We start from the raw sequence: 13,363 nt of genomic DNA on the forward strand, positions 1-13,363 counted from the left end.
AGTAGTTAATTAATGATATAACAGTTACAAACGTTACAAAAATAATGATAATGTCCATAATAAATAAAATTTTTATAACAGGAAGGAAGTTTTTATGAGAGATACCTAGCTTTTTTTTTTTTTTTTTTTTTTGAAAACCTCCCAGCATTACTTTTGGGTGTTTGGATCAAGTTATATAACATATCTAAAGGGATGTATCTCATGTTTAGTTGAAGTTATCTTACTTTTCCAATAGAGTATAACTTTTCCCTAGGGATGCAACATGCCCTCCATGTATGATTTTGAAAGAAATATGGTTTCCTAACATCTCTTAGGTATTATGAGATTCCTATGCATATTTACTACTTTTGCCATTTAATTATAATTATTATGAAATATATATATTATGTTGTTTTATTATATTTTATGTTATTTTATATATTTTATGTTGTTTTATTATACATATCATATTGGAATATAGTTCAAATTGGTCACTGAACATAACCTGAAAATGCAATTAGGCCACTAAACTAAAAACAAGTGCAATTAGACCACTGAACACTCAAAAAACGTGCAATTAGGTCACTGAACACTCCAAATGTATGCAATTTCACCTGATATCAGGTTACCTGCGTACATGACAGCTAAGTTGACATTTTTAATAATTTTTAATAATAAATTTTTAAACAAATTAAAAAAAAATAAAATGACTTGGGTGGCTAGCAGCCACACCGTCGTTTTGTTTTTTTTTTTTTAATTATTATTAAAAATGTCAACTCATCTGCTACGTAAGCAGGTAACCTGCTAAAATTGATAGTAACCTGCTATCAGGTGAAATTAGATACATTTGAAGTGTTCAATGGCCTAATTTCACTTTTTTTCGTTCAGTGGTCTAATTGCATTTTTTTTTTGTTACGTTCAGTGACCCATTTGAACCTTATTCCAATCATATTTAATTATTTTTGTAATTATATATATATATATATATATATATATATATATATATATATATATATATAATTTTATTATTTTATTTCTTATATGTCATGTTAGCTTATAAAGTAATTTTGTTTCTTAAGTCCAAACTCTTAGTTAATTATTTTTAAATCATGTACTTATATATGTTACAATTGGCTTATTTATTTATTTTAATTTTGAAATTATAAAATACATATAAAGGTATTGAAGAACAAAAAAAAAAAAAAAAAAAAAAAAAAACAAACAAACAAACAAACAAAAAAAACATTATAACATAAAAGATAACCACTAAACCAAACATGTTTATATTACATACCTCATCAATTTTAACCCAACACAAAAATCTACCATTTCCAATAATTTAGCATTCCCTATTGTAATTTAACATTATGCGAACCAAACGCATATATGATAATGATGAGGATAGGAATGTTCAACATAACATTAACCAAAGACCGAAGATATTCATATAGGATTACAGAAAGAGACTCCAAGTCTAACACAACCATTATAATCCTAACACTCTCCCTCAAGCACAAGGTTGACTAGTTACAACATTGAGCTTGCTACGCAAAAAAAAAAAAAAAAAAAAAAACAAAAAAAAACAAAAACGTGAAAACGAAATAGCCTTCGTAAATATATCAGCCAGCTGGTCTTTAGTCGAGATAAAATGAACCTGCAACTCATTATTGGACACCTTATCACGAACGAAATGATAGCCAATCTCAACATGCTTCATTCAGACATAAAAAAAATCTGGATTGGCACACAGATAAGTGGCACCCAAGTTGTCACACCATAACATGGGCGCTGACACCGGAGGCAAGCCAATCTCCTTCGACAATGAAACAAGCCAAGTAACCTCTGCAGAGACGTCAGCTAACGCCTTATACTCAGCTTCAGTAGACGAACGAGCCACAGTCCATTGCTTCCGACACACCTAAGAAACCAAATTATTACCCAAGAATACTTCAAAACCACTTGCGGAATTTCGATCATCCGGATTACCAGCCCTATCCGAATCAGAAAAAGCATGGACATCAACCAACATAGACTTGCAAACATGAAGAACAAAGTGTAAAGTGCATTTGGCATACCTCAATAGACGCTTGAGCATGGCCCAATCAGCCGTGGTGGGTGCATGCATGTGCTGACACAACTTGTTAACAACATAAGACAAGTTATCGTAAGATACTGAAGAGCACCCGCCAAACTCATATACTTGGTAGGATGATCATAATGAACCGGAGAATCATGAGCAGGTTTAACAAGAGAAACCGGAGTGGAAACCGGCTTGCAATCAACCATACCAGCCTACTTGAGAATGTCTTTCATGTATCTCTATTGAGACAGGAGCATCCCATTAGACAGTGGCACCGTCTCAACCCCAAAAAAGAATGACGGCGCACCCATATCACGCACTTGAACTTCAAGGCCAGCTTATCAACAAGACCAGTAACATGAGCCGAATCAGACCCCATGATTAGAATGTCATCAACATAAACCAGAAAGTAGAGCTGAACATTGTCACGAGAATAAACAAACAGAGAAACATCAGTTTTAGAGGGAGTAAAACAAACCAAAACCAGAAAGTCATGCAGACACGTAAACCAGGCACGGGGAACCTGCTTAAGACCATAAAGCGACCGTTAAACCAAACAAACATGACCAGGCGACGCCTTGTACGTCTTCATAGCCGGGTGGTTGGTGCATATACACGGTTTCAGCCAGGTGGCCATTCAAAAAGGCATTATGAATGTCGAACTGGCGAATCGTCCATCCACGAGACACAGCTAAAGACAACAAAAGACGCACTGTCGTCGGCTTAACAACCGGACTGAAAGTCTAAAAAATGTCCTGCCCCGCAACTTGATTGAAACCCTTAGCCACCAGACGAGCCTTATACCAGTCAACCGAACTATCAACATTTCTCTTGGTTCGAAAAACTCACTTACAACCCACATCATTCATACCTGGAGTGTAGGGAACCGACCACCATGTATTATTATGAAGCAATGCATTAAACTCCAAGTCCATGGCCTCACGCCAACTTATAATGCTTCACGGCTTGGGAGTAACAAGTAGGCTCGGAAACACCAGTGGCAGCAACCAACGCCACATGCTTAGTCGGACCCATACTCCGAGTGGCCATAACATGAAACTGCGGTTGCTAGGTTTTGGCGGGACGCCGCACACGACCACCACGAGGCTGATGCACACGGTCAGTGACCGTGTGCGCACTAGCAGTTGAAGCGGGCACGGGATGCACATGCGGCTGATCATGCTGACCGGCAGTTTCCACCGCCGGACTGCTCAACGAGTCCCACACCACTGAAACAGGCGCAACACCCCACGTGACCTCACACGGCGGAACAGTAGCCTGCGAAGGAATAGAAGTAGCAAAAGGAAAAATTGTCTCATCGAACAACACATGGCGACAGATAAAAACCTTGTCAGTGTTAGTGTCTAAGCAACGATAGCCACGAAAAGAATTTGGATATCCTAAGAAAACACACAGTGTAGACCGAAATTGTAACTTGTTACGATTATAGGGACGCAAAAAAAGGAAAACACATACACCCAAACACTCGTAAGAAAGAATACGAAGTAGGAGAACGATGCAACCGAAAATGCGGGAACTCATTATCTAACACACGAGTAGGTATTTTATTAATTAAATAAACAACGATTTCTACTTGCTCCACCGCATACAGTTACACGTACGATGATCCTACCAGCATTTTCACTTGCTCTTCGGCCATCCATGTTGTCTCTTTCTACTCCTCCAAGAAGCGTCAAGTATGTTCGTACCACGAACACCGCCTCGGATGCAGTGGATTAAATGGGTTTAAATGGAGACGAAGCTGCCGGAGACGAATCGTCTCCGACAGTTATAGTTTTTTTAATATAAATTTTAATTAATTATTTTAAAAAATTATTTTTAAATCAGTAATCGCCACATTAGCAGACTGTAAATATGTCATTTTGAGTTTAATTGCATGATTTTGTGTTGCTCAAGGACTTAATTACATTTTTTTGAGTTCGATGATCTAATTACAGTTTGGTGTGCAGTTCTTATTAAAAAAAAAAGAATAATAGAATCATTAAATTCCTTTCAAAAAAAAAAAAGGGAAAAGGGTCAAATAGACCCTCGAACTTTGGCTTAAAAGTCAATTAGGCCCCTAAATTTTTTAAATGTGCAATTACACCCATCAACAATTCATTTAGGTGCAATGAAGCCCAAAAACAAGTTAATGACCTGCTATCACAAGTCATTAGGGTTCAGTCCACCTTTCGGTGATTTTACTGACAAAAAAAAGTGACCAGTGAAATTTCCGGCAAAAAAAGTGATCGGAAATTTCGTCGGTCGCCAGGCACTTTTTTGTCAAAAATTTTGCCGGTCACTTCCGGAAAATTCGTCAGAAGGTGGCCTGAATCCTAATGACTTGTGATAGCAGGTCATTAACTTATTTTTGGGCTTCATTGCACCTAAATGAATTGTTGATGGGTGTAATTGCACCTTTAAAAAATTTAGGGACCTAATTGACTTTTAAGCCAAAGTTTGAGGGCCTATTTGATCCTTTTCCCACAAAAGAATCATTAAATTGAAAAAACAAAACATAAAAAGAAAATGGTTGAATTCTTTAAATAAATATAAATATAATTCATACTCCGTAATGGAATTGGAAAGCCCTCCACCCCCCCCCCCCCCCACCCCCGTGGCCCTGTGTAGTGTGTACTCCATTGAAGCAGCTAAGCTAGCTAGTCTTCTCCTCCCTTTGGACTTCTCTGCTTCGTCTCACCTAGTCTCATTTCACAGTGCCGCAGGCGGTAAGCCAGTTCTACACTTTTAGAGAGAGAGCGTGAAGGGAGAGGAGAGAAAATGAGGATAGAGAGCAGCGAAGAAGAAGATGACTTCCCGACAATCGAGAGCGTAACCCCTCAGTCCAAGATCGACACCATTTATCAATCCAACACTGAGAAGGTCCGCTCTCCTCCCCCAATTTCTTTATGTGAGGCTAAAACGAGTGAATCATTTACTAATGCGAACTGAAAATTTTACTTGCTTGGCATTTCATTCAAAGAAGCTGCCTTTTCTGTCTGGTTTTCTTCATTATTACTCTGTATTACTTTGTTTTATTATTAATTTTTTTTCCCAAGCTGGGTTCTCTTTCCCATTGTGCTTATAATCTTAAATTGTTTATGTATGTGCTGTATCAATGCTATGCATATCTTTCTCTGCATCCTAAAATGAGCATTTTTGGAAGGAAGGAGCTTAGTATTTATTTTTGGATTTAGGAAGAAAAGAATCCTTAGACACTCAACTCAAATGGGAGTCAGATGAACCTGCTAATTACGGAGTGAGTGAATGAGTATGATTGTAATGGTGGAAATTAGGTTGGCTACTGAAGTACTGATGGAATTATTAGCTATGGATTTTTTTAGAAGGATAAAGCATGAAATAAACTTCACAGCTGCTAAGAATTAGCCTTGGACTTTAGCTTTTGATATATGCCATGGGCTATTTGTTTAATTTTGGGTTCTAGTTCTTTGCATTTCACTTGATCCCCATTGCACATCCTGTGATCATGTTCAAGACATGATAAAATTTGAAAGTGGTTTCCCTTTGCACTTTATATGATTCCTCTCATTTCTAGCTGGCTAAGTTTAGAATCCATGCCCAAGTTCATGGCGCCATGAATATAAGATGACAATATATTTAGCTATTGATACAGGATGACATGTTGAATTTTAGTGAATATAGGTGTATATTCTCATGTGTTGCTGAAGTTTACACCCAGTGTTTACTAAGATATTCATCTTACTAAGCAAATGTCCCTCTTTTCTTATCTTATCTTCAGTTTTAAAATTATTGCTTTAGTGAAATGAAAAATCACATTGACAATCTTTTCTTTTCTTATCTTCAGTAAAATCCACAATTTCTTATTTTTAGTGAAAAAAAAAAATTCTTAAAAAGAAGAAAAAGAACATTCGTTTGATGCCTAAATTCTTGGTAGATTCAAGGGAGAGGCATGCATGCTTAGCTCTTTGATTTTACATTTCTTATTTGTGTTCCAACTTCTTGATTCAGAAGAATGTGCACTTAGCAGTTCAATGTGTTCAACATTTTGAATTTTACTCTGTATAACTCTTTTGTTCAGTTCTAGAGGCATGCATGCTTAGCTCTTTGATTTTACATTTCTTATTTGTGTTCCAACTTCTTGATTCAGAAGAATGTGCACTTAGCAGTTCAATGTGTACATTTTGAATTTTACTCTGTATAACTCTTTTGTTCAGTTCTAGAGATTATACTAAAGCACAAAAGTTCTCCATATTTTACCTATCCAATGAAAAATGGAAACAACAAATAACAGTCTTTCAGTCCCTTGTATCTCTAAATTTCCCTTTCTATTTGGTCAGGATCCACAGGCTAATGTATCAACTATCTGATTTATGCAGGGAATCAGAAAAATTTCTTTTGAGCTTTTGGAACTGAAAGATGCCGTGGAGAACATGTGTGGGAATTCACGCACTAAATGCTTGGCCTTCTTGAGGTATTCCAAGATCAGACTTGCTGAAGTTGACTAATAGTCAAACAGAGAATTACTTGACAGTAGTTAATATATGTGTTTTACTGCTTTTTTGAATGTAACATCATCATCATTCTTTAAACTACATGTACCCTGCCAAAAAATCATCTGAAATACATTCTTCTTGGTACCATGCCCTCTTGAGTCCTGACCATATGTGATAGATACACGTGGGAATCCCTAAATAACATTTGGACTGAGTTTGTGGGGACATATTGATTTGATGGGGTTAAGGAACCATCACTTTAATGCAATGTGTTCTCTCTTGATCACTTAAACTGACTATGAAAACTCCATTTTGAGGACAGGCTGCACTTGACTGATTGGTCTTTTTATCTATTTATTTATCTATCAGTATTATTGTTTTTGGCTATGAGGATAATCATTCATACTCTCTCTCTCTCTCTCTCTCTCTCATTTTGTCCACATTATTTGAAATGTAATATCATATAACAAATAGGGGATGCTCAAAGTAACTTGTGGATTGAGCTTGGGATTGTGCATTTAGGTACATTGGTTCGATGAACAACTTATAAATATGAAAGAAGTCCTCTTCAGGACACTTTTTCTGAGCATTGGAGGACCCCTTTAGGGCTTTTAACTCTGGCAACAATACACATCCAAGCCAATAATGTTGCCAGTCTTAGGTTTAGACGAACTGTTGATATGTTTTCAATGTGATGTTTCTAGTTTGCTACAAACTTGAATAGATTGATTACAAGTTACTCTTGAGGGGTTTAAAAGGTGTTCTGAACTATTGAAAAGTGACAAGTTAGATCAAGATGTGTAGAGGGAACCAGGTATTGTCATGGGCATTTGAAAGCCCTTATATTTAAGTCCCAGCGTTCACCTAAAGATTGAAACTTTGTTTGCAACTGAAATAAAGGAAAATGGAGGAAATCTGTGGGTGCAGATGGGTTTTGGAAGGCATGACAGTGGAGTTAGTGCTTGACATTTTCTTTAATAGATTGTTTCTGTAATCTCATTAAATTAGGCTTTAACAAACACCCCCATTATATATTAAATTTATTGAATTGTATTGGATTATATGATGTGTAAAACAGTGAGGGATATTTATACTAACTAGAGGAAACTTGATAGATAAACCATGAAACCTTCCATCTCTATGATTCGTAAGGTATTAGGAAACTAAAGTAATAAACAACTCCTGATACTACAAGAGTTCAAGGATTCTCAAACTTGAATTTATATATCCTTCCTAAACTGAATTTAAGAATACTCTTAACTATTCTAACATGAAGAGTTAATGATTAGTGGAGATTTGAGAGAAGAAATCTATGACAAGAATATTACTTTGATACACACACACACACATACTCAGGTTTGAAACTCCAGTTTTTACAATCCCGTGTTATATAGTGTGCATGTTCTAGTCCAAAAGTAATTGAGCTCCTAAATAACCTTTGATAGTTTGATGAAATCAAAATTACTCATTATAACCTGAAAGCTTTTACCATTGTTTTCACTTCCCTTGTATTTTTACAATGTTACTGATAATATGCAATTAAAGAAAGACGAGGTTATAAAAATGCCCCTTCTTATCATCCAAAGATGGTGCTTTCCTTGAGTGCATATGAACTGCTTGTTGCAGACTTGCAGTTAATTTTAGATAAAAACATTGAATTCCATTTTCTCTAGATTAATTTCCAACTGGCCTGGCTTCCTTGCCTTGCAGGAAAGTGTTAGGTTTGTATGAAATACTTAATATAACATTCTCATTCATTTTCATCAATTCGGCACCTTGCTGCTTACTTTATTTCTTGACTTATTTCTCCTAGAAAGATTTGCTGTTCATGCTGTAATTAATTTTTCATTTTCTTATAATTTTTTGCTAATATATCTCTTTATTGACATGCACTAGTATCATTAACTATGGCAGTGCTTAAACATGATCCATTTAAGCAAATTTATTTACGCTCACATTGAGATTTGTGCAAATTTTTACTTATCAAAAATAGGGAGGGAAAAAGATTAACGCCATTTTGTAATGAATTGTAGGTTATCAGAAGAAGTTGTGGAAATGAATCATGAGTTGAATGAGTTAAGAAAACATATTTCTGCCCAGGGTATTCTTGTCCAAGATTTGATTAATGGTGCATGTCAAGAATTAAGTTTATGGAGCCAAGCTAATGCTAATGTTCATGAAACTCAAGAAAGCTCTCAAACTTGTGAATTAGGAGATAATTGCTTAATAAATGCATCAGAAGATGACCATTTGTCATTTTTGGAAAGTATTGATATTCTTCTGGCTGAGCACAAAATTGAAGAAGCAATAGAGGCAATAGATGCTGAAGAGAAAAGTCACCCAGAGATGAGAAGTGTGGGAGAGACTTCGCCTACAGAACCATCACCTTATAGGTCTGCTTTGTCTAAAAGAAAAGCAATGCTGGAGAAGCAGCTTGTTGAGATCACCGAGAGACCTTCTATTGCTGTCGTTGAGCTCAAAAGGGCTTTGTCTGGTTTGTTAAAGTTGGGGAAAGGTCCTTTGGCACACCAGCTACTTGTCAAGTCAATTAGACTTCGCCTTCAGAAAAAAATTGAAGCTTTCCTTCCACTGTGTTCTTGTTATCCTGAAACATACTCAGCCACTTTGTCTAACCTTGTATTCTCTACTATTTTATTGGTGGCTAAGGAATCCAGTTCGATGTTTGGTGATAATCCTCTTTATAGTAACAGAATTATTCAATGGGCAGAAACGGAAATTGAATCTTTTGTAAGGTTGGTTAAAGAGCATGCACCAGTTTCTGAGACAGCTCCTGCTTTACGTGCAGCAAGTTTTTGTGCTCAGACTAGTCTTAACCACTGCTTTGCCTTGGAACAGCATGGCCTAAAACTCTCCAAGCTGCTCTTGGTTCTTTTGCAACCATATATTGAAGAAGTTCTTGAGCTGAATTTCATACGAGCTAGAAGAACAATTCTCCATTTTGCTGAAGATGAGGATATAATGCTGTCACCACGTTTTGCATCTCCATTATCTACTTTTGCCACACCATCTGGTAGGCTGCTTGTTGAAAGTGGCATGAGATTCATATATGTTGTCAAAGTAAGTTAGAATTGTTAACGCTGGTTACCTGGTTTGTTGTCTTACAGTTCGAGTGGTGTGATTTTTGCACACATATTTTTGGTAAATATTCTCACAAAGTATCTTACTACATTTCCTGGCACCAAGGTTTATGCTAACACAAAGCTGTAAACTTGTTGATAGACTTTCAGTTGCAGATAGTCATAGCTGTAGCTAATAGATTGTGAGAGAGTTTTCAAAGATCAGGATTTGTAGTGACTAAGATTAAATTTTCTCTGATAACTTGAGCTCATCTAGATATATAGATTTGCCATTCTTGTTCCTATATATAAGCCTGAGGATGGTCCTGCTACCTTGCAATTCTAGGAAGAAAGTATTATTGCTCTTTATGCTTCTTGGTCTTTGGTCTGATATGAATCGCTTGCTGCCATTTTGCCTGTATCTGGATATCATTGTCTTAGTAGAAATTTTTACAAACAAATAGCTTGATAGTCACAGCAGCTTTAGCATTATTTTAGGCATGGCCTATTGGCTATACAACCATGCAACTTGTTTGAATTTAGAACCCAATTTCCTCCATAAATCCATCAATCCAAATCTCACAGTAGTTCCTATATGCCATTTTTTGTTGGAGCTACAATCATCCATTAAACTACCAGAGAAACAAGGGTAAGCTAATGTGATTCGACTTAATTCATCTAGCTAGTAAGGGTGAATATATTGTTGGTGCTCCTTTGAATCTAGTCATCTAGATTTACCTGTTACATATCCAACAAAATGATAAATATACTTGCATACAATACTAAAGTAGCACTGACAGCTGTATATGGATGCTTGCAGCTTTCACAAAAGTCATTGTGTTACAATCTAACCATTTACATTCGATCATTGGTGATTATAGTACGAACATTGTAATATTTTCTTTGTTGTGTTCAATTGATTTATTGGGAATCACTAGAAAAAGGTTTCTGATGCATCCATCCCTCAAGGAATCAGTAAACGTTTTTTTCTTTTTAATCATTGCAGGAAATAGTTGAACGCCTCACCCAGTTAGTAATTCTGCACTTTGGAGCTAATATATTGATGAGAATTTCACTGCTTTTTGACAAGTATGTGGATGCATTGATCAAATCCTTACCTGGCCTTTCTGAAGATGAGAACCTCACAGAGCTGAAAGAGTCTGTACCTTTTAGAGTTGAAACCGATTCTGAGCAGCTAGCATTGTTGGGGACTGCTTTTACCATTTCTGAGGAATTATTGCCAATGGTTGTCTCCAGAATTTGGAATGTACTCACGGAAAGCAAGGAAGCAGATAGTGGGATTTCTGAAGTTATAACACCTTCCTCAAATAATACTGTAGAGGTTAAGGAGTGGAGGCGCCATCTTCAGCACTCACTTGACAAACTTAGGGATAGTTTCTGTCGACAATATATTGTGAACTTCATCTACTCTAGAGATGGTGATGCACGATTGGATGCACAAATTTATTTAAGTGGGACAGGGGAAGATCTGGTGTCAGAGTCCGAACCTCTTCCTTCTTTGCCATTCCAGGTATTCCCTTGTAAAATTTCCACCATCCTTCTGCATTGATACTATTTATGAAAATCCTCATTCTTAGTTGCTTCAGTGTTTTTCACTAGTCCTCTACTAGAATAAAAGGAATAAAATGTGGTTATAGTGATTTATAGCCAAATAGATGATAGAGATTCTGTTTTCCATTTAGAAAACAATTTTTAAAAATTCTCCAGTTTTCAAAATGGAAAACTGTGCTAGTAAAGATGTTTTCTGTTTTCTATTCTTCAATTTGAATTCTCCAGTTAGTAAACGACTAAACGGGCCCTAGAGTTCTCGTATTCTACAATTCATTTTTATTTTGTTTAATTTTATCGATTAGTAGTAATACCTTCATGGACATGTAGGCTCTATTTGGGAAGCTGCAGCAGTTAGCAACCGTGGCTGGTGATGTTCTACTTGGTAGGGAGAAAATACAGAAGGTTTTGCTTGCCAGGTTGACCGAGACTGTGGTCATGTGGTTGTATAACGAGCAAGAATTTTGGAGTGTTCTGGAGGATGAGTCCGCTTCTCTTACACAACATGGACTGCAACAGGTATTCACAATACCGAAACCCTTATTTGGTTAACATCTCCAATCAGAGCCAATATTAATGGGAAATAAAGTACTCCATATTAAGGATAGAGAGAATGGAGGGCAATGCTATATATATATTGGTTAGACCACGAGGTGTCCTGAGTAGACCCTAATTATAGGAGGCACCTTTAAGCCCGTATCATACTCAGACTAATTCCTGTTTGCACCGGCAATGCTATATTAGATTGTTAGTTCTATGCTAAAAAGCTGCATTTACTTTCTTGTTATTGCTCACCTATGGGCTATGGCATGAAAGTCCCACTCTCTAATCATGGCATTCAACTTCTTGTTTGACAGTTAATGCTAGATATGCACTTCACTGTAGAGATTGCACGATTTGCTGGTTATCCATCCAGGCATGTGCATCAAATAGCATCCGATATAATGTCTCGTGCAATCAGGACATTTTCGGCTAGGGGCGTTGTGCAAAGGTTTGCGGCTCTTATTACTGTTTAATCTTTTATCCGTCTGTCCTTCATGCAAGCAACTAAATGTTTCATTCTTGGCAGTGCCCTGCCAGAGGATGAATGGTTTGTGGAAACTGCAAAAAGAGCAATAAACAAGCTTCTGTTGGGTGGGTCTGGATCAGATACGTCAGAGATTTACGATGAAGAACATATAATTCATGACGAGTTTATCTTGGACTCCGGCTCACCTTCTTCGCTCTCGTCTCTGGAAAGTTCCGAGTCTTTTGCTTCAGCGCATTCGGGCGATTTTGGTAGCCCAAGTTTCACTGATTCTGAGAACTGAGTCTTGATTGTTGGTAGGTAAGGTACCTTTGAATGGCATAGATATGATGTTGTAATGTTAAAAATGAGGGTAGGGCAAATGAGGTAGGGAGATTGTTTGTTGTGCAACTATGTAATTCAACAGTAACTTTTTTTTTTTCTTTAAATATAAAAATCTATTTATCCCTTCTAAACTTTTAGTTGCCCAGGAGCCTGATACCACAAGTCTCAAAGAATTTGATGGTAATTCTTCCAAATAACATCAACTTATAATTCAGGATAGAGTCGGACTCAGAACTTTGTAATTATTAAGTCAATTATTTGATTAATACGGTTGGGGTTGCCCTCCAAAATTTCAACAATCGCACTAAATTGTTAACTTGTTAACATGTATACTCCGGAGTATTTTATTTAATATTAATATTACTTTAAAAAAATCTCCTTACTATATATTTTTATAATTTAAAAATTTTTAAGGTATGTTTAGAAACTAGAAAATGATTTTCAGAAGTCATTTTTTATATTTTTCGATATTCAAAAAAAAATGAAGTTAAAAGAAAATATTTATTATGATCAACAAAAAAATAACAACAACAACAACTCACTTTAGGGAGAGACATAGTATTTTAAGTAAACTATTAAAAAAAAAGAAAGAAAGGAATAAGGGTCAAATAGGCCACTTAACTGCACACTACATTACAATTGGTCATCGAACTAAAAAAAATGCAATTGGGTCCCTGAACTACGCACATTCATACAATTCAATCCAAAATGATTTGTTTTACTGCTGACGTGACAGTTGCCGAATTTAAAAAGAATTTTAATTAAGCTAATTATTTAAAATAAAAAAAAACCTTCGTCGGCGCGGGCGATTCGTCTCTACCTGGCCATGGAG

General features: G+C 36.2%; 1 protein-coding gene across 2 annotated transcripts in view; it reads left to right on the plus strand.

Moving 5' to 3' along the window:
- Positions 1-4,649: 4,649 nt before the first annotated feature.
- Positions 4,650-13,363, plus strand: part of LOC109153075 (exocyst complex component EXO84C) — a 29,298-nt gene continuing 20,584 nt past the window's right edge. Inside the window, exons 1-7 of one of the 2 annotated variants that reach the window (XM_019300832.1) lie at positions 4,650-4,942; positions 6,418-6,512; positions 8,568-9,612; positions 10,618-11,142; positions 11,511-11,699; positions 12,038-12,171; positions 12,250-12,535. In XM_019300832.1, the coding sequence (XP_019156377.1) occupies positions 4,841-4,942; positions 6,418-6,512; positions 8,568-9,612; positions 10,618-11,142; positions 11,511-11,699; positions 12,038-12,171; positions 12,250-12,490 (2,331 nt within the window). In that variant the 5' untranslated portion in view covers positions 4,650-4,840 and the 3' untranslated portion in view covers positions 12,491-12,535. Of the gene's footprint in view, positions 4,943-6,417; positions 6,513-8,567; positions 9,613-10,617; positions 11,143-11,510; positions 11,700-12,037; positions 12,172-12,249; positions 12,665-13,363 lie in introns of those variants that run through there. The other variant, XM_019300831.1, reaches the window with a different exon arrangement.

The sequence above is a fragment of the Ipomoea nil genome, unplaced genomic scaffold (genome assembly GCF_001879475.1).
Source record: "Ipomoea nil cultivar Tokyo-kokei standard unplaced genomic scaffold, Asagao_1.1 scaffold2480, whole genome shotgun sequence".
Lineage (NCBI taxonomy): Eukaryota > Viridiplantae > Streptophyta > Magnoliopsida > Solanales > Convolvulaceae > Ipomoea > Ipomoea nil.